General features: G+C 41.1%; 1 protein-coding gene across 5 annotated transcripts in view; it reads left to right on the top strand.

Annotated features, from left to right (window-relative positions):
• Positions 1-25,970, top strand: part of KIF18A (kinesin family member 18A) — a 40,183-nt gene that overhangs the window by 5,798 nt on the left and 8,415 nt on the right. For 4 of the 5 annotated variants that reach the window (XM_028729522.2, XM_028729527.2, XM_077929795.1 and 1 more), the window contains exons 5-13: positions 1,995-2,105; positions 3,322-3,519; positions 5,374-5,550; positions 6,420-6,494; positions 6,751-6,848; positions 10,364-10,526; positions 12,707-12,871; positions 14,399-14,520; positions 15,967-16,205. In XM_028729522.2, coding sequence (XP_028585355.2) covers positions 1,995-2,105; positions 3,322-3,519; positions 5,374-5,550; positions 6,420-6,494; positions 6,751-6,848; positions 10,364-10,526; positions 12,707-12,871; positions 14,399-14,520; positions 15,967-16,205 — 1,348 coding nt within the window. The remainder of the gene's footprint in view (positions 1-1,994; positions 2,106-3,321; positions 3,520-5,373; positions 5,551-6,419; positions 6,495-6,750; positions 6,849-10,363; positions 10,527-12,706; positions 12,872-14,398; positions 14,521-15,966; positions 16,206-25,970) is intronic. The other variant, XM_028729549.2, reaches the window with a different exon arrangement.

Genomic DNA, 25,970 nt, shown 5'->3' with positions numbered 1-25,970 from the left:
ATTAAATCTCCCAATATTGTAAGATTTGCATTAAATCTCCCAATATTGTAAATATTTGCATTAAATCTCCCAATATTGTGTGAGTTAGAAGGTTATTTGTTTTGTTTTTACTTTCACAATATTCTGATTGATTCTCCCTGTTGACCAAATTTGTCTTGCCCACATCATGTTAAACCATGGCTTAGTATTACATGCATGCCAGCGTTACAAAGTTTGACCCGATATATAAGCGTGCCTGTCTGCAGCTTCGTTTCCAAAATTCCAATTTCCCCCCCTAAATCTGTTTTAACTGGGATACCTTGAAAAGTTTTCAGAGTCATTTCAACCCACTACAGGCACTATTCTATCAAAAGAAGCAGAACAGATCAGACTGCCCTCCCAAGCCATGATTCATATACTATGGACAAATCAAGTCCTTTACACGAATGCTATCTGTTCAATCCTATCCATCTTGATGTGAAGATTTACGAGCTTTATTTCTGGGAAGAAAACACAGTGCAAAACCATTACTTTATCAAGACACTTGAAATACTAGCGGGCCTCTCTAAGTGACCTGTTTGCGAAGGCAGTTGCTATGAAACAACTGTTTAATCTTCAACCCCTTTATCTCAAAGTTGCGCTGTCAAAATTGAAACAGTTCTTTTGAGTAAAGTGGCTTGGGGGCTGAAGCATTTGATCAAACACAAAAACCGCTTCATCACAGTTGTAGCCTAACTCATATTCTTAATTTTTTATGTCTGCTACACATGCACATAATTTCTCCCAGTCTGTTGTCTCATTTCTTCCTTAGCATTTCTCCACTTTCCCCTCCTCCTCTATGCTATGTCTGTTTCTACTGTTGCCACCCATAGTGCACCTTGGCTTCTTCGGTCAAGGCTTGGAGGGAAGCTGGCAGCGGGGGGGGGGGGGGGGGGAGAGCCTGCTTCCAGGCAATCATCTTCTACCTATGCCATTGTTTCCATTTGTACAGCTATCAAAGGGCCAAAAATATCAGAAGCTGATATTTTTGCCTCCCTGTGGTGTATGGGAGAATTTTGGAGGGAATTGGGGCCACGGATGTGTGCACTTCGTGACCCTCAACGCATCCCCAGCTCAGGTTCCCCACACCCCCCTCCATTCACCCAGTCCAGGATTATTTTCATCTGTTTGGGTTAGGGTCGTAAAGTGGCTGGCCCCAAACAAGGATAATGGAGTCATGTTTGCCTCCACCTTCCCAGCTTGTACTTCAGCCTACTGGATAATTTTCTCTTCACATCAGATATTTGAAGGCTTTCTGGAAAGGCTGAACATGGAAGCAGACTGCCAAGAAAGCAAACCAAGATAGCCCTTGGAGATGATTGTGTGAGGACTATTCCCTATAACAAACATTGCCATTAATGGTCCAAGTCCATTTTCATAGGACTGCTCCTTTATAAATATTCAGTTCCTTCTGAAACAAATAGGGTATAACCACATTTTTCTATCTGCCAATAGAGTTATTGGATATTGTATCTTATTTTTTAAATTTTAATGAATATGTAAGTCTTACTGTGAGATCTCTTACTCAATGAATTGATTTGGGTTTATTTAATTCTGTGTTTGTGAATGCCTTTCCCTTCCTAACGGCTTTAAGATGAACTTTGCAGTGGCATCATCACCTACTCAAAGAATGTGCCTAGCACAACCTGACGGCTAGCGGTTTTGGAATAAGTAAAATGATGCCTTTTAGCTGACCCAACTTCTCGAGGCAACACTAGGCACAAGTTAATCTTGAACATAATCTTCTTTGGGCAGGTGCTGAAGCTTATGCTCACCTACAGAAGCTGGTTTGATAAAAGGTATCTTCTTACCTGCTTTGTGTGTGTCATCCTCTGGGACCAAGATGGCAACAAAAGCCAAAGCTACGATGTTAACATTATGACTGAAATCCCATGACAATGAAACTCCCAGATTAAAATCTAGCAAAAAGATTTACTAGTTTCATTTGACTATTTCCCCCCCTCCACCTTTTGTAGCCGAAGTCTGCCATGGAGATCTTGCAAATATTGGACTATGGAAACAAAAACAGAACACAGCATCCCACTGATGTGAATGCCTCCTCATCTCGGTCCCATGCTGTCTTTCAGGTAAGATGATACAGCAGATAAGGTGTCTGAGGATCTTAGATAACCTTTGAAGCTTTGTTTAAAAAGAGAGAGAGAAAGAATCCTCGGCCTATGGCACACCAGCTATAATAGCTTTGGTCTTGGGAAGAGAGATCCAGCTCGCACTCTTGTCTGCATTAAATCCTTTGTGCTAAATAGCATTCAGGAGGGAAGCTCTCATGGTCTCTGCCGTCACTCAACTTCAGAGGAGGAATCTATTGAGGTGTCATAGCTGCTTGTGAGAAATAAATGTGCTTCACGCTCATATAAATGGCAATATTTTTTTTCATGCGTAACTGCTTCTGTGCATTTATTTATTTTTATACATAAAAATATATCACAAAGTGATTCCCACTAAAGCAGCTGACTTAGTATATAGCAGACTGAGCCTATGCATGTTTATACAGAAGTCCTGCTGAGTTCAGTGGTGCTTGGTCCCAGGGAGATGTGGCTGGGATTGCAAACCAAAAGTATAATCCTATGCACAGTTGCTGGAGAGTTAAGTCTTGCTGAGTTCAGGTAAACTTATTTCTGAGTAAACGTGTTAAGATCCCAAAGAGAGTGTTGTTGGAATAGCAAGCTTTCAGATTGTGTGCTTTCAGATTGGTGGTTTCATTGTGTACATAGCTGTCAAGGTTTCCCTTTTTTAAAGGGAAATTCCCTTATTCCGAATAGGATTCCTTGCAAGAAAAGGGAAAAGTTGACAGCTGTGATTGTGTATCCTTTATTGCATTGTTTATACAGCACTTTGAGAATTGTGGGTGGAAAGTAGGATGAAAATGTTGGGAATATAAAATAAACAATCTTTTCTGAAGTGTGTTAATCCAAACCTGGGTCTCCTGCTGGTTTTTTTTTTGTTTTTTGTTTTTTGTTTGTTTTTTTAGACTACAGTTCCCATCATCCCTGACCACTTGTCCTGCTAGCTAGGAATGATGGGAGTTGTAGTCCAAAAACAACTGTTGACCCAAGTTTGGGAAACACTGTGTTCATCTAAGGAGGAGCATCTAATCTTCATTTTTAATTTCCTTGTCCGGTTCAATTTTGCACTCTCTGCATGACTGCCAGAAAGTCTGTATTACAAAAAGCTTAGGTCTGTGCATGTTTCCTTCCCTTCATTGCCCAACTTGTAGGCATGGGAGGGTGATTGTTTTATCTGGATTTTTTCCTCATTTCCTTGTTCTGTACTCCTCTGTTTCAGATCTATTTGAGACAACAAGACAGGACAGCATGTATCAATCAAAATGTCCGTATTGCCAAAATGTGCCTCATTGACTTGGCAGGCTCAGAACGTGCCAGCGCCACCAAGACCAAGGGAGCTCGTTTTAGAGAAGGGGCAAATATTAATCGCTCACTGCTAGCCCTTGGCAATATCATTAATGCTCTGGCAGACCCAAAAGTAGGTACCCATTTTCTTCTCCCCCAGCTGGGATTGTGTTGCATAAGAAGGTTGATGTTCTATATTATTTTTTTCCCCTATGGCCTAGTATGTTTATGTCTTTAAATGTAAGTTGCTAGGATACCTTTTAGGTCACAAGTGTCTCATGAATCTCAAAAAGAATGGTGGCATGGTAAGGCATGCAAGAAAATAGAGCAGGGGTCAGCAAACCTTTTCAGCAGGGGGCCGGTCCACTGTCCCTCAGACCTTGTGGGGGGCCGGACTATATTTGGGGGGAGGGCGAGAATGAATTCCTATGCCCCACAAATAACCCAGAGATGCATTTTAAATAAAAGGACACATTCTGCTCATGTAAAAACATGCTGATTCCTGGACTGTCTGCGGGCCGGATTTAGAAGGCAATTGGGCCAGATCCTGTCCCCAGGCCTTAGTTTGCCCACCCATGAAATAGTGTATGTGAAGCAGTTTGGAATGGGCTAAAGTACCGTATTGGCCTGAATATAAGCAGCACTTTCCCCCCAAATTCCGACCGTGAAAAGTTAAAGCACAGCTTATATTTGCAACCTTACGGTATGCAGCCAGGAGTATGGCAAAGCAGTGCCCGCCCTGCACTTAGTCCCCCATCCTCTCCCCCAAGGCCAGGAAGGGAGAGAGAGCAAGAAAGGGGAAAGGCCGTCAGCAACACAGCACAGCGCTCTCTCTCTCTCTCTCCCCCCCCCCCCCCAAGTATACAGCCAGGAGCAGCAAGGAAGGGAGCAGCTTATATTCAGATATTTTTTCTCCCCCACCCCCACCCTTCCAATTTTAAAGGTGCAGCTTATATTCGGGTGCATCTTATATTCAGGTCAATACGGTAGTTGTTCCCAAACATTTTGGTATGGTGGCCCATCAAATCAAAATTCACTTACTACAGTGACCCATTCATTTATTGTAATGGGAATTTTGGAGCTTGGGTCTTTGGCAGCCATTGCTGTCAGGCATTTTAACACCTCACAATCTAGCCTATTGCTAAAGACTACGATATGGTGAAATTTGGGTTAATGGGATCAAAGTCAGGGTGCCTAGCAGGACTGGCGATGGTTCAAATGAACTTTTGTTTTCAGGTGACATAAATAATCTGATCTACAGGTAAAAATCTATTTGATCCCTAGTTTGCATATTAACCATGCCTTAAGCTTTTTCTATCCAGGTGAGCAGCTGCTTGCCGTTCCACCTGATTCTCTTGGTGTTTGGAGCAGGAAGCCTAGGTCAGCAGGGACTTCCATGCAGGATTTGCCCTGGTTAAAGTAGAGATGAATAGCAGTAGCAGGTTGAGCAAAGCCCATCAAATCACTTCTAGCACTTAAAAGAAGTAACTAAATATAGGATGTGGGTTGAATCTACTGCAGGTTTCCCTTTGTGTTCCCCTCTTGCGGTTCCTCTAGAAATCTATAAACAGTGCTTGGCATACGCTGAGCTTCAGGATTTATTGTGCTGGGAACACAGAACTGCTGCTGCTGCTGAATTTGGGAGGGAATCTGGGTTTTCACTAGACTGCTGACTCCTTGTATGTACAGGGATCTGCGGGTGGAGAGAATGTAGCACCCATCCTTCCTTTCTTTGCAAGAATTGGAGAATCTAAGTTGCTAACCTCTGGTACCCTGTCTCATATAGGGACTTGTTAAGGGATTGGCTAGGTGTTGCAAGAGGCTTTCTAGTGGGGAGGAAATTCAAGGTTTTTATCTCCTGTCATTTATGTGCATTGTGAAACAGCTGTTCATAGTAAGTCATGGTCTGATGCTAAAGTAATCTCAGCACTCCATTAAACACTCACCCTCTTCTGTGTGGGGTTGTGTGTGTTTTTTGTTCTTCCAGAAGAAGAACCAGCACATTCCTTATCGGAACAGCAAGCTTACTCGTTTACTGAAGGATTCTCTAGGAGGAAATTGTCGCACGATAATTATAGCTGCTGTTAGTCCTTCTTCTCTGTTCTATGATGACACATATAACACTCTTAAATATGCCAATCGAGCCAAGGACATCAAATCCTCTGTAAGTAAACTTCTTCTTTTTAAGTTCTGCGCTGTTGCTTTCAAATTATAAAATGATGTTTGTTCTGATTGAGTGGATAATGACAACAGGGAAAAGATATTGCCCTCTCTCTTTTTTTGCTTCATATTTTTAAATATTGTGGCAATCTTACTGAGCGCTTTTTCTTTTTGCGCAAGCAGTGTCACAACTGCCTTCTTTGCTCCTTGTACTTTCTTATCTACCCTTCCCTCTGTTTCATGGCATTATTTCAAAGGGGAAAACAATTCCTTGATACACTTGACCTACATCCAATTTCCCTTCTCCCTTCCGTATTTTCCTTCTTCATCTGCAGCTTCTCAATGCATATCTTAGGCCTTTCTCAAGGGTATCCTTACATAAAGGAGATCCTGGGAGCGGGTGCCTGATACTGGGAGTTGTAATTTGCAGAAAGGAGTGGGGAATTCCCCCCTGGGATGACCACAGCTTTGGATCCTGCCCATTTGGTTGAAACTCAGCTAAACCAAGCAAAGTTTATCTGGCACTGGCGAAAAACGGCAGGTGGTGATTGTCACCCATTCATTCTCCTCTCTGGCCCTGGGAAAAGCTGTTCTGGAGGGTTGGGGAAAACTCCAGAACAATGTGGGAGCAGCAGGAGGAAAGAGTAATTGGTGATAATCGTGGAGTGGAAGTCTGAATCCAAGCCATGACTTTTATTATGTTTAGGATGTATCCATCCCATTACCTTTTTGTTAACTTTATTTAATCAGGGGTTTTTGTGACTGATGTTTGTGTTGCTTGATATGATGATCGTATGGTATGTTTTCCATAGCAAAGGAAGAATATACTGTCTTCTGATGTTTATGAAACTGAACTTTGTCTTCTCTTCACAGCTGAAGAGCAATGTAGTAAGCTTGGATAGCCATATAAGCCAATACGTTAAGATTTGTGAAGAACAAAAGAAAGAGGTATGTCAGTTACTAGAATAGTTAATGTTGCTTTAGTTACACATAAAGGATAACAGTATAATTAAGAGAAGACATTAATTGTTGTGCACCCAGATTTCCAGAAAACCTGGTGTTTCTGTGTCATATTAGGTGTAATGTAGATCATTAGTATGGCTTTAAAAATTGGTTTTGAAAAAGAAACTCATGGAATACTAAAAATGAGATACAAACTGCACATGCACCCATTTCTTTCAAATACACTATTATCCTGTTTCAGATCATAATGCTGAAAGAGAAACTACGAGTCCTTGAGTTGGAAAAAACATCTTCTCCTGACAGGCATGCCACAGACCAACAACAGGTGGAAATTTCAAGGTAAAATAAATGCTTATTGTGTTGTCTTGTACAAAGTTATGACATGATCCACAACTACTTGTGTGCATAAGATGAGAAAATACTTCTAATACCTTCTCTCTTGTCAGCCTTAGTTGGTCAATGGTACCCTGTCAGCCAACGTACCATAATGCACCTGGTCACTCCTTACAACAGAGAGGCTCGTCCATACTTTCATATTGTTATCCAGTGGCCTCCTCCCTTGCCAAAATTTAATGTACAAGCTCCTGGGGATCTATAGGGAAGTCAAGTTTAACACCTGGTCAATAAGCAAACTCCCATATATGGTCCACTCCCATGCACAAAGGAGGGAACATTTGATTATCTTATTGTGCCTATAAAACAGCCATTGTTCTTGATAGTATTGCCTTTAATGTTATCTTGGGATAAGGATTCAACACCTGAAAATGCAGGTTCCTAGTTTTAAGGGTACCTGTCCTTAACCTTGAATGCTCAGGTGCTAGATGTAGCCAGATATGCCTTTGCCCAGCTTAAGTTGGTGCACTTGTTCCTGTAGACTGAAGATCTGGCCGTGGTAGCATGTGTCATAGAATCGGAGAATTGTAGACTTGGAAATGACCACAAGGGTCAACTAGTCCAGCCCTCTGCAATGCAGGAATAATTTGCCAAACTTGGTACTTGAACCCACAACCCATGTCAGGACTGTACTCCCCAGAATTATGTTTAGTCAGAACCAGGGATAGGACCTTCTCAGTTGCTGCATCCAAGCTCTGGAACCCCCTTTCAAGAAACATTCACCTTACCTCCTTGTTACTGGTTTCTTTTATTTGCCATGCTGTTGGATTTCCTTTTTTAGAAAGGCTTTTCAAGTGTGTTTTTATGCTGGGGCAAAATTTGTTAAATTTTGTGCTGGAAATGGTTTTCAATGGATACTTTCATTTTTACTCTGCTATTTTTACCATTTCCCTTTTTGTGTTTTTTAAGCATTTGTATTATAACTTTTTTATGTTGTTTTAGCCATCTTGGGCTCTCTTAGCGAAATGGGCAATATAAATGTTTTTAATAAATAAATATAACTGCTGTTTACAGCTATATTTTCTGTCTAAGCTCTAGAAATTCAGTTAGGCATAAGGAGAAAAATTATGCCCAGTAAAATCTCTCTTTTGAAGTTCTAACGCTGCCTGGTGCTGTGAAATAACCTAATACCGACAGGGGCAGTGGAAGGGTTAAAAGTACAGCTGTGTAACTTGTGCATGTTTGGGACAGTGGGTCCTTATCCAATCTGGCAAAATCAGGATTCCAGGAACTGGGAAGCAAGCACTAGCCACTGAGAATGTGGGGATATATTCCATGTAACATCAAGAGAATCACGAGAATTTGAGCCCCTAGATCTTGTGTTAAGAGCAAATTATCGGCAGCTCCGTTTTGGTTCGAAATACCATTTATTTCAAAAACAGGAATTCAAAAATACTATTACAGGGGTGTGTTTAAAAAAAGAATCTTCTGTTAAGAGAGAATTGCTGCCTACTTGGTTAAAAATAATCTGGAAAATTATGTTTTGCAGAACTGTGAGACAACTTTTTAATGACCTTTTTCTGTATAATAAACACATTAAGCAATTTTACTCTTTTATATCTCTGACATAAACTAAAGCTGCTATAACTCCATATAGAGACAAATATCCCCAGGGAAGGATCATAGGTGCTAATCACCGTTTGTTACATTACAGATTTTTACAGTCGAACTTTCCCACGGTAACCCGCATTTTAATGCTCCAATTAAGAGGTTTTTAAGCTACTAAAAGCTGTCAAAAAAGGCACACCTGTTGAAACACGTGAAATCTAAGTTCTAATAATTTACAGCTGTATTGACAACCTGAATTTATAAGAGAAAACATTTTAATGTTTTGAAACAGAGCCATTTTAGATCATTTAGAGCAGCAGCTATCGCAGGGGTCCCTTCCAACTCTACAATTCTATTATTCCGGGGGGGGGGGGGGACCTGCAAGAAAACTATGCAGATGGTATGCAGGCTCAGTCCACCTACCTGCCCACCAGCTGATGACCAATGTTTCCGGAGACAGCTTTCCAGAAAATCTCTAGCATTGCTTTGTCAATACAGCATTTCCCCTTTAGCCTATTCCTTTTTTTCACATGCGCTAAAGTCAGTGTTCTGCACACTGGCGCTCCTTTTTGACCAGGTGCTGCTTAGTAAGCCATTTGAAAACTTACTGTATCTAAAGGTAAAGGGACCCCTGACCATTAGGTCCAGTCGTGGCCGACTCTGGGGTTGTGGTGCTCATCTCGCTTTACTGGCCGAGGGAGCCGGTGTACAGCTTCCGGGTCATGTGGCCAGCATGACTAAGACACTCCTGGCGAACCAGAGCAGCACATGGAAATGCCGTTTACCTTCCTGTTGAAGCAGTACCTATTTATCTACTTGCCCTTTGACGTGCTTTCGAACTGCTAGGTGGGCAGGAGCAGGGACTGAGCAACGGGAGCTCACCCCATCGCGGGGATTTGAACCACTGACCTTCTGATCAGCAAGCCCTAGGTTCTGTGGTTTAACCCACAGCGCCACCTGCATCCCTTTTTTACTGTATCAAACTTGGTAGCAAATAAAGAGAGGTGGTCCCATCTGAGCTCCTTGGTTAAGCTGTCGAATGGCATGCATAGCTGATTGTTGCTTCAGATGGTAAAGGCATGGCGAGTGTTTAAACAGATATCTCCTGGCTTCTGTCCTTGAGATTAATGTCTGAATGAAAAGCACACTGCTACGTGAGGACTTTCACTGTTGGTGTACCATTGTGGCGTTCTGAACCTTAATGGGACCTGACATGGTCCCCCACAGTCAAAGCCTAGACCAAAACAAAGGGGTTTGGGCTAGTCAATCCCATAACGTAGCCTTTTGATACACTTACATGAGAGAATATGGGAACATGGGGGTTTCATTCAGATCTGGGTATTATTTTATTAGTTTCCCTGATTATAATCCACTTCTGTCCTGGATTCCAATCTTCCTTTTACCTGTTGGGTTATGGAAATGTGGCTTTTTGATCAATATTTCACCATGTTGCACTAAATGTTTAAGTGGCAGGAAAGAACAGGTTATTTGAGACACTGCCTTGCCCCTTATATACTCAGTAGGTTGCTGCAAATATTACTGGACTTCCATCTTCTATCAGCCTCAGCCAGCATGGTCAATGGTCAGGGATAATGGCAGCCGTAGGTAGACCAGCAACATTTTTTAAAAAAAAACTTTTTAATGTTTTTATTCTATGGTTTTATGTTTTGTGGTTTTATTCTGTAAACCGCTTTGGTATTTTTATGATAAAGCACTGTATAAATTTAATAAATAATTATCATCACAATCATTTTATAAACAAATAAACGTCTGAAGCACCACTCCTACTTTAACCTCTTTTGTTAAGCATTATTTTTTTAAATTGAAGCTGCTATTTACTACAGTGTAACGCCCTGCCGCGAAGCTGTGTTTTGTGTAACTTGGTCCTTTTTCTATATAAATGTTTGGGGCAGGTTCAGAGAAATTTTGAAGTGCGTGTTCGCAAATCGAGAGGAAATCAGGCAAGAGTTTCTGAAGCTGGAACTGCGCCATAAAGAAAACATCCTGAAAACCCATTATCAAAAAAATTGCCATGAACAAATTGAAATGATGTGCGCTCCGGAGAGAATGGAGAGGGTAAGCTATTAGTATGACAGTTCTGCTGTCCTCTCTGCCATGCTTATGCCAAGCTGTTAGGCTAATGAAAAGAACGTGGTTCTGATCCTGTTTGTCTCCTTACTGCAGTTATCCAGGGCCTCTTGAAACGAATTACAAGGATCTTTGTGGAGTTCACCTGAATCCTCTCCTATTGAAAGCATGCACAAGAGCATTGCAAGGTTGCACTGGCTAACCTCCACCTTCCCCACTGGCAATACATGTGCCAGTAGTCATTTGAAGCAGCACTATGCACATTCATTTAGAGGAATGTGGAGCTACTTCACACAACTATAAAGCATTCAGCCCCCAGCACACATATTAGCAGCACTAGCTGACACCATCTTTTCATGTGCTTTTGGTGTATGTGTGGGCTTGTGTGAATCCTCTTAACATGGTTTCTAATTAGAATTCACCTTGTCCTCCTGTCCAGGTTCCCCCCCCCCCGCCCCGTCCCACCACCTGTGCGGGAAATTTCCCTTGGGGATTCAAGTGCAGAGGCTCATACCAAATTCTCAATCGCTCTGACTTGATTTAGTAAATCATCAAGTTCAAAGAGTCTACCAGAGCTTTATAAATAGGCGAGGTGTACATCGTCTTAGCTGCCCCTCCTCTAACTGAATCACCTTCTGCCACCCCAGCCCCTCACCATCTCTTCATCCAACCACAGTCCTTGAAATGCAACTTGTTCAACCCACTTTCACTGTATCTATTAGAACTCTTCTTGCACCTTGTATGGAGTTAGTTTTCACTTTAAACATTCACCTGTTACGTTCCTCCTTAACTGGTTCTTACCAGTTTTGTAGTCAGGTTACGCTCCTGAGTACGTAATAGGAGTTCTAACCTCACACTGTGTTGTTAAAGCTCTTTTATATGTCTTCTGACTTGTCTGCATACTTTTTCCTTGGTCCCCGCTTCTCTTGTCAGCTCTTTTTCCCCATTCCTTTGGCCATCTTGCTGCTCAAATCTGCTGGCTCTTAGTTTACTTTTGGGGTGCTCTTTCCTCACAGTGGGTCTCCCCAGCATTACTTTTTCTGCCCCTCAAGGTTTGCTGATCATAGCATTTTTTCTCTACTCTTACTTTGCTTTCCGCTACTACACAAACTGAACCACCTCAGCTGTTACTCCATTTTGTGACATTTCTTTAAGAATGACAGGAAAGAGGGCTTGAGCCTGAGCCGCCAGTTTTTATTCTGTGTGGTGTAAGAAGGAACTTTGTACTCCTGGCTCTGCATTTTACAGATAGGCTTTTTACTTCTGATTTTTTAATCATACATTGTTCATATATTGCCTCTCCCATATAATGTGGCTCAAGTGGCTAATACTTAAATGTATAAAACTTCCCTCACATAGCAGTTAACTGTAAGTGACAATCTTTGAAGTTCTGTTGCGAAATAATTTGGTGTGTTAGGTTTTCTCAGACATCTGCTTTCAATTGAGCATAGTAATAGCTGTCTGAAATGGAAGGTGATATAAATTTCTTCTGTTGAACTAAGCAGGAAATATTTTAAGCGCTGAAATGCAGGGTACATGTACTGGCAGCTTTTTCTTTTCTTTTTCTTTCTTGCTCTTAATAGTCAAAACCATGTCTTAAATTCGGGAGTTCAAAGAGCATTTGGGGGCCGCATTCTTCAGAAATCACACTGGGGAAAATATTGGGTTCACATGCAGAACATTCAAGCGCCCACCCCACTCCTTTTGGGTTCAGGCAAAAAACCCTAAATGAATTATTTGGACCAACCCTGTTACTTCTGATTTGGGAGAGTGTGGGCTGAACTAGCTGATACAGAGAGGGAACGGCTTGCAACAGCAGTCAGCTTTCCCTCTGGTAAAATCTTAAGTTTTTTTAAAAAATATGTGTGTCTTTATTTTTTGATAAAAATATTTGCATGCCACGCTTTCACAAGTGGTTGACAACAATTATAATACAATTAAAACCACACAAAAATTAAAACAGATGGCATCACACTGGGCTTCGCTGGCGACAACAGCCTGTGAACTCCAGCACAGTCGAGGAAACTGAATAATATTGCATCATGTGTTCTGTTTTGCAAGGTGTTACTGGAAGGGCGAGATGCTGGGCTGTTGCTTTGGTAGTATGTAGTTCACCATGGTATCCGGTTCTGTCCTTTAGTTTGAAACTTAGGTTTGTTTTGTTACAGGCGACTGACAAGCACGACCACCGGCTTGCGTTACTTAAAACCCGGCGCTTGCAAATAGAGCAGAGGGAAGCGGAAGAGACTAAACGCTTAGAGGACAACACTAATTGGTTGCACCGGGTCGAAAACGAAATGCGCCTCCTAGGTCAAGATGGCCAGATTCCTCAGGTAAGCTCCTTTGCCTCTGGTTGGCCACTGTGAGAACAGGATGCTGGACTTAGATGGGTCAATGGCTTAATCCAGCAGTACTGTTCTCGTGTTCCCTTTGGCTCCTGGGAAATATTTTGGATGTTCAAGTGAGAGAGATTGTTCTTTATTCCCCTGTAGCAGTAAGCAAATTCGTGTGCGTGTATAAAAAAATGAAATATATATATATATAGAGAGAGAGAGAGAGAGAGAGAGAGAGTGTGTGTGTGTGGACTTTCCAAACTCCAGACCTAAACCCAGGAATTTGCTTAGGAAGGCAGAACTAAAGGAAGATGATGGGTCAGTGAGGGTGAGCAGGGAATTGGTTTTGAGCTGCCCCTTCAGGCCAAGTCACTTCCCATCTTGCTTCATGTGTCCTTCCTCAGTTACTTAAAAATAGCTCTTGCTAACTGTAACTGTAAGGCTTTCCCATTTGCAGATAGCTGCTTTGTAATGTGGTAGAAGACAGATGTTTTCTGTTGCAATTTTCTCTTTTAAATGTGCATGTTTTTTCACTGCTTTCAATGAAAATAGATTGATTCCCCCCCCCTTTTTTTTTTTTAAAAAAAAGTCTCAAGCAAATTGCTGTACTTCCCGGAATAGTACTGTATCTACAAGAGACTATTGTCGTTTCTTGTTGTTCACGTAGCGCAAGAGTAGATACTGTCTTCATATGAAAGAAAAGAAGAAAACCAGGAAGCGAACAAAGCACCTGCCTTCCATTTTTCAAACAAGCCTATAAACAAAATTGACCTGGTGTCTGCTGCATTCTTCCCGCAACCTCTGCCGCTGAAATAATACCTTATCCATCTTAGCCACTGCTGAAAATGGAAGTTATTAGCATGTAAAAATGTGATAATAACTGGGAGTCGCAAGGATGAGAGCCATGCTTGATGAATGCTAGTATGCCCCCGCTGTCACTGAGGTTTAGTGCCAGATATGGCACTGGTCATTTTTAAGGACTTTACCTCAGTTGTGTGGGGGTTGGGGGGGGGGGTTCCTGCACCCTCCTCCTCCAGCCTGGAAGCTTTCAAAGCACCAGCATGCAGGCAGGGTTTGATACTTTGCTTCCCAAGCAGCCCCAGACTTAAGGGGCTTCAATAAGAGGTCTCCTAGGTCATTCCGGTTTGGTTTTAACTTGAAGTGCCTTGGTTGATTTGTATTGACGGCTATCAGCTCTGAGTGAGATTCAATATATACAGGTATAACGTTCATTCAAGAAGCATTGTTAGCTATTGTTAACGCAAGGGGAAGTAGCATGATAGTACAAATCAGTGTGTGGTAGGCAAAAATTGCACAAGATTTCCCTTGGCCCAAGCCAACAGTTAGTTAACGGAATGGCTGTTGCCACAATTGGATGCCACCCTCTTGACTCTTGACCCTATTCCCCATCACTTGGCAAGACTTCCACTCTAGAAGTAGGACTGTTGTTTTCCAAAGTAGTAGCATTCCTGTCATTACTGGGTTGGCTGCCTATGAGCTTGGCTTCAACGTGGCTCCCTTTTCCAGGAGCTCAACCGAGATCTGCAGTACTTCCATTTGAAGTTGGAAGTGAAGGATTTGAGAACTCAGGCCGAATACATGAGGACTCTTGCATCCCTCCAAGAACAGCAATATAAACAGACAGAAAAGTAAGTTGACGTTTGAAATGCCATGTTTTGAACAGCTTCCCTATTTAAAGCTTTTGACGTATATGAAGGCTACAAATAGGCTAATTTTACACGAAAATTATGGTACATTTGATTAAACTTTCGTTGGACTGCTTTTGAACAAGAGGTCTGAAAGTGACAACGACAATGTTTCTTTTTCTGCCCTATTCCAAAAAGCTGAACAGATTGCTCTCTAGTTCTTTCAGAATATCTTAGTAGGAACACTTTGACCTTTTAAGCTCAGTGGTGGCCAGTCTCTTTGGAAGGTGTGCAGCAAATCAAATCCAGAGCATGAGGGTGCCATTTTGGCATCCATTGTGGTCTGTAGGCAGACTGCTGTGACTTCATAGTTTGCCTCTTGTCTTGCCTCTGGAACCAGGAATAAGGCAGTCCTGCAGTGTGGAAGATGTAGGCAGGAGAATGTACCTAGTTCCATTCTGTGGGTAGCTAACCTTTTTTCCTGGCCTGAAGGCCAAATTCACTCTTGGCCAGTGATTCAGGGGTACATGCCAGTGGTGGGTATTTCATGCACCACAGGTACCCAACCCAGCCCTTCTCTTCAGCTGATTATAAATGGGGGGTTTTCACCTCCGCCCCCTCACAAAACAATGACTAGGCCCAAGGGCTTGGGACTGTCCTTGAAGACAACTCTGATACTTCAACAGGTCCAAAATACAGAAGCCAGATTACTGGCTCCCCTTGGAACTCCTATAACCCCTCTTTTAAAACAGCTGGTCTTAATAGCGTTTCCCTTCCTGGGAATTTTCCCCTTAGAGAAACCTAAAGAATAGATACTGATGAATGAGTTCTTTGTAGGCAGCTGCCTAGTGGTGCCTAACAGTGAGATGATAAATTTCTAGTCTGACTACCTACCTGGTTTGAAGGACCTGGTTGATGACTTATACCAAGATCTCTCATTTGCTTTAAGGGTTAGCACCAACACTTTAAATTGTGCTTGGAAAGCCAATTGGGAGCCAATATAGGTCTTTCAGGACCGGTGTTACATGGTCTCGGCAGCCGCATTCTGAAACTGCAATTAATCCAGAATGCAGAAGGATCAACTCAAATATTTTAGGGTATAGGAATCCTGTTGAAAATGTAGGTTGGCACCTAAGGATTAATGACCATAAAATCAAATCTAGAATTGTGAAGGCACTCTGCAACATTTAACCCCAGAAAGAAACTCTACAAATATAAACACTAGGTTATTGGGAATATGGTCAGAGTGTTAAAATTCAAACAGGACTTGCTGACAATAGTCTTCTCTCGCTGCGCAACTGGTGTTTAAAAGCTTCTGTATACTTTCTAAGTAGGATGTCTGCATATATATATAATGTTCCTTAAATACAATTTACATGAAAGCAGCATGCAGTGCAATCTCTGAGATGTTTGTTGCTTATTTACCATGAAACTTTCATTTTTTAACAGAATACTAAGTGCTTTGCTTTCTGTTATAAGAAAGCAGTACGTAGCTTTGAAAACAGCAGGGTTAGCAAACAGTGCTGTTGAGGATGACTTCAAGGCTTTTGAGCAGCTGATTCACAGAGAGAAAGCCGTTGTCTGGGCTGACCAGATGACTGAAAAAGAACCAAAACAAAATGATTCACCAGTGATGTCTGCTATCATGGCCTTTCCACAACTTGTGAGTTACCAGAATACTCCTTGCCGTAAGTAGACGATTGTCTCTTTTTCTGTTTTTAAGGTGTTGCACCTTCCCTTAGGAAAAAAAGGTCAAATTCGATGGTAGATTTACAGTGAGTTGGATCCAGAATGCCCCTTCCTTGTACTGAAAGACTGGAATTCCAGCAGAGGCAGCTGCTGGAGAAAGGGACTGGGAAGGAGAGCTTCACCCCTTGCAGCTCCCATTCCTTGGAGGGTCACTGAACTGTCCAGAACAGCTTTTAAGGGGTCTGGAGAGCAGCCTCTCCACCCACTTTCTCTAGCAGGAGTGCCTTGCAGACAGAATGATGGTGATGGTGATCTTTTTATTGAAAGTTCAAAAAGTACCTAACTATATGTGCACCAGACATGGTGAACGCAAACCAAAAAGAGAAACAGCCTGTGCAGGAGGGAAAACAAAGGGGGGGGGGACTGTATATTTTACAAGGTTGTTATTGTACTTCACCAGATCTTAACCTATTACAGTTTACGGTATTTGTAAGAATGGATTCCAAATATCATTGAATTTGTCCATGGGAAGTCTGCAATCCAATCGTAGAAGGGTGCCGCATTTTTATTTTTCCAATTCATCAGTATCAGTCTTTTTGTGGTAAGGGCATGGAGAGTCCACTCACATTGACCTTTTGTAAGGTTCCATGTGCTGGTTATATAATTCAAGAGGATATTTTGCTCTGTAAATGTAAGGTTGTTCTATACAGTTCTGTTGATGGTTTCAGTTACCTTCTGCCAAAAATCTTTCAATATAGGACATTGGTTATTATGAGGATTATATATTTATACCCCACCTTTTTCTCTGTTGAGACTCAAGACAGCTTACAGATAAAAGACCTGCCAATAATTATTACAAGTTCTGCTCGCCTGAATTCTGAATCCAGCCAAATGTGACTAAACCTAACTTTAGTGTAGCAGCTAAAGTGTAAGATAGCAAAAGAAGCCCTTTCTTGGAAGTGGTGTGCGTCATCCCCTCAGGAATATCTGCCTATATCACTCAACTCTTCCTAATGTAGCAGTTACAGCCTTGCGAAAATATCAGTTCTAGGGTGGGCATTGAAATGAGTCTGCCTGTAGCTTTTCTCCAGATCACCGAAGAAAGTAGAAAATGTTTAAATAAGCCTTGATCCAGATAATTATTTAAAGATACCCATGTACAGTAAGACCTTTTCCTTCCTGTTTTGTAACCTTTCTGAATTCCTCCACAGTGCTTGTGATATTTCATTTGGGAGGCGGGCTGTTTTCTTAAGATAAGGAAAATACCCACTGTACACCTGACAAATAAGGGTGATTCGACAGATTAAAGACGTTTGTTAGCTTTGTGCTACTTTTTCTAGTGCAGTGCATTCATCCTTATCAGTAGGTAGTCTGGGCGTTTGTACGATCCGGCCAACTTATGCCATGAACAGTATTATTGGTCATAAAATGAAGTGAGGCACCTTTCAATCGGTTTAGCAAACGTTGTTTCCTGTCTGTGGCTTTCTGTTGGAAATGTGAGCGCTAATGTTTGTATCGACTCCTCCTTAATGCGGTAATTTTCTGCATTTACTGTACCTCTACAACTTCTGCATCCTGGGTGCTCCCTTCCCTAGAGACATTTCAGAGCAAGCAGCGATGCAGATAGGAATTGCAGGGGAAAGTTGCAAGCTCGCTAGTGAAAATAATTTGATTTATGCGCAAATGCAAGGGAGAGAATTGCTGTTGGTCTTCTCAAGCCTATGGTTTTAGAGAGTCCAAGGTGATCCTGGGTATTCCTTCTACAATTAGAAGATCAGTATTGAAAGACTTCCATTCCTGATCTTCCCTAGTCTGAATGCACCCTCAGCTTCCATAGGAAATGATGAGGCCCAATAGATCTTGTCACTACACCATGTGAGCCTGTGGTGCACTCTGGATCCTCCAACCTACAATACATGTGCTCTTCAACAGTTAGCTTCATGTGGGGAAGGTTCCTTCAAAAATTTGGAAACCAACCCTCCTACACAAAATACTAATATTTTCAGAAACAAAATATGATATGGAGAGCTATGTTTAAGAACAAGATTTCATGAAACACTGGATATTTTATAAGTCTTCTAGAGCTCTTACCATCTAAACTTGGATAAACAAAATGGTACTTATAAGTTAGGATGGAACATTTTTATGTTTTGTTTAAAGATCCAACACACAATAATCACCAGCAGCAGAAATTATTCCTTAGAAAAGTCAAAGGGAGCAGGGAGTTCCCATGTTGTTAGGAAGCCCTGACGTATCTTTAGTTAGGAAATTTTTAAACGCCAATTCATACAGATCCCATTGCACCATTTTTGGTTCATTGATTTTATTTATTTATTTATTTATTTTGGTACGCAATCTATTCAAGATGTTAGGCAGGAAATGGGGTTTTGCACAGAGGCTGAAAAAACATTGGCCACCTGTTACACAGTGGTCATTATTCCTTATTTAAAAATCCACATTTTACTTGCAGCATAATTGCATGGGCTTTACTTGTCAACATAACAGTAAAGCTGTTCCATTTTGGGGGTAACAGACTCTTGGTTTCCAATCCATTTTTGAATTAAGAGACATATATGTTCCCGTGGGAATATTTCAGAGGGTTTTCCAAAATTCTCTATATTTGGATAAATTGGTCATCATAATGTTTCATTTATGTTGAAGTATGTATGCAGTATAATTTTAATAAAATAATGGGCATCTCGGGAATTAAACAGGAAGGGTGTGTGTGAGCCCAGCTTGCTAGCATATGTAGTTTACTGTTTCGCTCTTAAATGTGGATTGATTACTAGGAAAGTGTAGTTTGGAAATGCTTTTTCCCTAAATATCTTCCTTTAGATATTAAGTGTAGTAATGCCATCTACCGTGAATTATCAGTGGGTGATAGCTTACGTCTCAGTATATTTATAATATTTACAGTGGTACCTCGGCTTAAGAACTTAATTCATTCTGGAGGTCTGGTCTTAACCTGAGGTACCACTTTAGCTAATGAGGCCTCCTGCTGCTGCCGTGCCACCGCCGCGCGATTTCTGTTCTCATCCTGAAGCAAAGTTCTTAACCCAAGGTACTATTTCTGGGTTAGCGGAGTCTGTAACCTGAAGTGTCTGTAACCTGAAGCGTCTGTAACCCGAGGTACCACTGTATTGGTGTTTTGCATCTGTTCAGCACACTAGCATTGCATTAAAAAGATAATGAATAGGCTTAGACATTTGTCCAGTCTAAACCAGTCCTTTTTTTCTGGTCACACCTCAACACTTCTGGTTTGAATATGATGGAAATATAGTATAGTACAGTATTTTAACTTGGGGAAAGAGTAGGCAGGGCTTTATAAATGGACTGTGAGAAACACAAAGAAGAGTCGGCTGGTATCAGAAGTTAGAGCAAAGTTGATTCTCTGATATTCTAGTCAAGGTAGTTAAAGACGGGAGCAGAAAACGAGCAAAGGCAGCGGTTGTGCTTTAAAGGAGTGGGGCATTGTGAGAACTAGCAATGTAAAGTTGGCACAGAAAGCAATCAAGGGACAAGGCAATCTTAATCAGCATTGACCAAAGACAAAGAAGCTGCTAGAATGGAAGTCAGCAAGATTTCAAAAATTTCACATGAGAGTAAGCTGAGGGTGATGAGCTTTAGCAGTAAATCCCATTCATTTCCCTCCATATTTCTAACTTTTCTCACTGTATTGGTGAAGAGGGCTATAAAAGGTGAAGGAATCAGCTTAAGGGTTCTTCTGGTAAAAAATAAATAAATCTCCATATTTTGCCAAACTCAGTTCTTGGGATGTGTATGCCCAAATTACAGTGCCCCTGTGTTTGCTATAGACAGATAGACAGACAGACATGCTTTGGTGATAGGCTGCTTGTAGCAAACTTTAATGACAAAGATCTCTTGGCAGTTTTCAGTTCCAGAACTTAACTTGGTAGCGCGCTTCCAAAAACTTGTAAGGTTGGTTAGCTATTTCTCTTTCCCGGTAGAGTAGGGTGGGGTTGCTGTTTGATTGAACCCATCACTCTTGGCTTTTCTACCTCGCTTGGCAACTTCAAAGCCTTGTTATTATATCCTTTCAGTAGCACTTGGATGAGAGTAAGAAATGAGACTTGGCAGCAGAATAACAACATCATCCTTTGCTCTTGAAACAACTTTAATTTCAAATAGACTGTTGCCTCAAAAAAAGAGTGAGGGGCTTACCTTTTAGCTGCAGTTTATAGCAGACTGCAAAATCATAGGCAGCTGTGATATTTTAACTCCTGCCATTGAAGTGCAACATAAATTATTATACCAGTCAAGTAAAAACACAAGCTCTAAGTTAAGAGTGGCATTCTTAAGGCTTGCGCAGTAGGATTTTGATTGATGGCGTGATCCGTGTTCTCTCTGTGTGTGAGATGCGAACGCGAGCTCCATTCACAGCCAGGCACTTGCAAGTATTTCTGGCTTTGTTTCAGATATCCCATTTCTTTAAGCGTAGCTGTGCATTAGTAGAGAGGGGAATGGGGTCCATGTTTAAATGCAGGGGGAAGTGCCCATTACTTCCTCCAGTGACCAGAAGCAAAGCCAATTTATTACTGGGAAGAGCTAATTGCTGTGAATTCTCATGTTAGTCAAAACATTGACTTGAGATGCAGGATTGCATCCTCATTCATCCTCTCATCTGTAAGCTTCAATGCGTACTGGAGAGCTTCTTCCCATTCAAGCTGCCCTGTTACAACTGCCTTCCTTTCTCCATCTTAAGTAATAGCATCACACTAATGTTGCCATTCTTTTGGATGCAAGCTGGGGTTTTGGTAGCTCCCACACACCCACATTGCATTTATTGCTTCCAGAATATCTTTAAATTGCTTGGCATAATAACGCGTTGGGGTCACATGAATATTAAATAGTTAAATTCATTCACTAGGCAACATTTGCAACTCGGAATTCCATGAGTCAGAAAGCTGTTAAAAGAATCAAAATTTATGATTAGTAGAGTAATTGGATCAATCACTGGAAGCCCAGAAATGTTTATTGAAATGAATACATTAATATTTGATTTCACTTTAGCCGAACAACCGAGCAGACTTAATTTAGCACAGATTCCAGAAATACCTTCTCATGCATGTATTTAACATGAGTTCTGGAAGAATAAAAAAATCCCAACCCGTTATTTTGTCCCAAACCCAATTAGAACTTGTCCCATTCATCAATGTCTTTTTGACATGAACTCGACTTTTGTGGACTGTGACTCATGTTTGCTAAATACTTCCCTCACGCTTTTCACATTACTTGATACCATGCTAAGTCTTGTCTTTGTATACTCGCTTCTTGATAAATGAGTTCCTTTATCTGCAGAGATTTCTGGAGGCATGACATGGCATAGCCAAGGCTGTCCAAAAATTCTTAATTGAAAGGGAGAGAAATCATTCATTTGAATACCTTCATGTTCAACTCCCGTTTTTCATGTCGATTCTAAAGCATGGCAAAAATATATTTTGGCAGGTGCAGCTCAAACCTGTGAAAGTTTACTCAGAAGTAAGTTGCACTGCTTGCCATAGGGCTTACTTCTAGGTAACTGTGCAAAGGAACACAGCTTTAATATAAGGTGTATTTGCTTTCCCCATAACACACATGGTAATAAGTTGGGGGGGGGGGATGTGGTCGATTTTACATCCTAAATTAATCCTTAAGTATTGTATCCAATTTATCTTAATTTATGGGACTGGATAGATATATGAGGGCTTGTTTTTCCAGCATGGCTGCAAGCATTTGCCTCCATTTTCAGCACACCATAGTTTGTTGAAAGTAGGGGAGGGGGTTTGCAGTAGTGAGCTTTAACTATGGTTTGTCCAAAGAATCCAGGATCATCAACCTCTGATCATCTCCTCTTCACAACTTCACTGGAAGAGAAGGGTTCGAGGCACACCTAAGCTTGTCCTCATAGCAGTAAACCAGGGTTGGGGCAGCCTGTGGCACTCCAAATGTTGCTCAACTACAAATCCCATTATCCGTGACCATTGCCCATGCTGGCCACTTTTAAGGGCAGGATAAACGAGGACAATCGCTCTTTTAGATATACAGTACTTTTATTAAATAATAATAGCAAGTTGGTGTACAGCATTATAATATCCATAATAAGATCCATTCATGTTCCATTCAAGGCCCGTCTGAACAGTACTGTTTTCAAAAGACCTCTAAAATATGGCAGGGGTGACTCTTGCCTGATCTTTACAGGCAAGGAGTTCCAGGGGGCACATCAGGGGCAGGAAGATCTCAGTGACTGAGGTGGAATCAGGAGGTACTTTGGGCCCAAGTTGTTTGAAACGATTGTTTTGCTAAGGATTTCTTTCATTCTGATGACATTAAGTAACTATATGGGGTTTCCTTTTTCCTAATGGCTCACATTTGTGCTTCATGGAACCCCAGCAACCAGCTTTTTATTAATGAGCTTCCAGTGCAGTATGAAATATGGCTCCTTGTGTTGAAGTTCAACAAATTATTAATGTTGGCAATACTTTTTGTGTTCTCTACCTATCTGGTTTGCAGTTTAAATGCTTACATTTACGGGTAATTTAAAAGTGGTTTCAGTACTGGGAGAAGCTTCTAAAACTTGGCACTCTCACCAAAATGTTTCTCTCCCCCAAGACTTCGTTCCCAGTTTCTCTTAGGACATTTTGAAAAAACCCAGTGCCTTACAGTAAACAAAACTTTTTTTCTTCTTCTTTGGAAAGAGGAACGTCAGTGCTATAATGTATAAACACAGACCAACGGTCCGCCAACCACTACTTTTCCCCGAAACACATACTTTCAGATGCATAAGCTAGAGCAACGCCTCATAAATTAATATTTTAAAATGTTGCCTAAAATGTTTAATGGATAGCTGTTTGAAAGATTATAATTGGATTCTCTGGGCAAAGCATATTGTTGATATTCAGCAAAGTGGCTATTCAAAATGTTATGATTGGAGCCTTGCATCACTATTCATATAATCGGGTTTCTCGGCCGTAGGATGTTGGAAGATAAATATTTTGAGCACACAGAGTTTGTTTATTGTCTAGAAATGCAATGTGGAATACTTCAGACTAAAATTTATGAACCAGGAAGTACTGGAATTGCATCTAGCCAAACACCAATCTGAATTTTTAACCGGAGGGCGGGGGGGAGAGAGAATGCCTCTGAGCCATTGAGTTTGAAGCAAGTGTGTAGGTAGGATTGTCTTGTTATTTTCCTGTGAGGGTAGGACCAAGAACAGAGATTGAACAGTTAACTGCTACATATTCACAGGAATGGTCTCACTTAGTCCAACTGCTATGCAGAGCATGTCAACCCTTCACCATCATAAGTATAATACATAGCTATACTTTGTATGTTCTACATCAAAACCTAGGATGTTCTGATACACTTTTTCCTGAACTTCTGTGTACTATTTTTCAGCTTAAAGATCTGCTAGTTGTAAGCCAACCCTAAATATTTCCTTCTAGACACCTTTAGCTTGTGGTTAGAATCATGGCTACAGTGGTGCCCCGCAAGACGAATACCTCGCAAGACAAACTCGCTAGACGAAAGGGTTTTCCGTTTTTTGAGTCGTTCCGCAAGACGAATTTCCCTATGGGCTTGCTTCACAAGACGAAACGTCTTGCGAGTTTGTTTCCTTTTTCTTAAAGCCGCTAAGCCGTTAATAGCCGCTAAGCCGTTAATAGCGACGAAGAGACTGGCGGAACGGATTAATTTCGTCTTGCGAGGAACCACTGTATGTCTAATTGCACCTTGTTTGGGTGAATGATCTAAAATGGTGGTGCAATGCTTTCTAAATTGCTGAAGATCTCCCCACCACCACCCCAGTAGTTCATCTTTCATTGGTTTTGGACTTAACATGTCAGTTAGGGTGACATGCCTTTTTTGAAGTGGCTTGATGACATGTGGTTTCCGAATTTATTCTATCAAAATCAAGCAGTGGTAGATTTTGAATAAATGTCTTACAAAGGCTAAGCCCATTGCCTGGAAATAAATGCAAAGTGTTTGTTTAATGCAGATAAGCAAGCTAAATGCACTACTACATTCTAAAGGCAGTACTAAACCTCTGTGTTTTGGTTTCTAACTATTTAAGCAGGCAGAACAGAGGGGGGAAGTCAAGTCACATGCTGTAATAAAATTTCTTAAGCCCCTTTCATAGTTTTTCCTCCATCTGCTTAGCCTATGTGTGGAAGGGAATGCAGGTTTAAAATATTGCATACAGAAGGAAGAAGCAAAGTACAAAGAAAATACAGTACTGGTGAATAATAATAAAACAATTGTGTATCAGTAGAGAGGTAAGGGCTTCAGTTGGAGACCCCAACTTGCCAGATGTTTGTTATTTATGCAAACATATCCATGTTCGGAGTCCATCTGTCTAATAATTTTCCACCCTTCCTCTGCTTAGGTAAAGTCGCTTTCTCATAAGTGGCTAGTTGGCTCATGTCTTCCATCCCTTGTACTATACGGGAAGAAGATCTCTCCTTCCAATACTGAAGTGTCAAGTGTTTGGCCACCATGAGTACCTTCATTAGCCAGTTATGTTATCCCTCTCTCTGGTTCCAAAGGACTAGTAAATAATATAGCAAAACACTAACATCTTTACATCTCAGGAATCTGTTTAAGGACCATATTTATGGTTGTTGTTGTTGTTGTTGTTGTTGTTTAGTTGTTTAGTCGTGTCCGACTCTTCGTGACCCCATGGACCAGAGCACGCCAGGCACTTCTGTCTTCCACTGCCTCCCGCAGTTTGGTCAAACTCATATTTATGGTTACCTCTGACCAAAATGTCATTACTTTGGGGCAGGATCATATCATATGGCACTATGTTATTGGAGGGGGGAGCACAATGCCAGCACTATTCTGTGTTTTACATATATTTTTTGGAAAATGCATTGTGGGTTCCAATGCACTCTAAGGATGTTTTTTCATGTTGTATCAGACATAGCCTGATATCCATGGAGACCAATCTGACAGAAACGAGTATTGCTTTCCATTGCCTATTGTGTATGAGCTGCAAGAAATTAAGACCACCAGGGCTATAATCCGCTTTCCATTTTCCGTGGTCTCTTATGCTTCCTTCTTAAGTTTTCTTACTTGTTCCTCACTGCCCTTGCCTCCTTCACTGTGTGATACTTTCTGTCAATCAGCCATTATTACAATGGTTCTGTACTGGCTCAGCTGCTTTTAATTATGGCATATAAGCTGCTATCCTCAGCAACTGTACAGTTATGTGTTGATAAATTATTATATTAGTTCCCTGTTTCCTTCTCTCCCACACTGCTGCTGGTGCACTTATAGGTATTTGTTTATAATTTTTGTATACATGTAGGAAATTATATTATAGTAAGTCCTGTAATGTAATATGACAACGTTTACCGATCTAATATAAGAATGTTAACAAATAAAATGCAAATTTCAAAAAAATAATAATGAAAGTTTGGAGAGGGCTTAAAATGATCCAGACTAAGGTACAGTGGTAACTCGGGTTAAGAACTTCATTCATTCTGGAGGTCCGTTCTTAACCTGAAACTGTTCTTAACCTGAGGTACCACTTTAGCTAATGGGTCCTCCCGCTGCTGCCACGCGATTTCTGTTCTCATCCTGAAGCAAAGTTCTTGACCCGAGGTAATATTTCTGGGTTACCGGAGTCTGTAACCTGAAGTGTCTGTAACCCGAGGTACCACTGTACTTGAATCCAAAGGAAGATCAAGGTGACTTAAAGTAATACAATTACATTAAAACATTAAAAAAAAAGTTAAGTCACTACTAACTTGTCCCATTGATTT

This window comes from Podarcis muralis, chromosome 1, assembly GCF_964188315.1.
Source record: "Podarcis muralis chromosome 1, rPodMur119.hap1.1, whole genome shotgun sequence".
In the NCBI taxonomy this organism is placed as follows: domain Eukaryota; kingdom Metazoa; phylum Chordata; class Lepidosauria; order Squamata; family Lacertidae; genus Podarcis; species Podarcis muralis.
The sequence above is the reverse complement of the archived record's forward strand: the minus strand, read 5'-3'. Positions and strand labels throughout refer to the sequence as shown.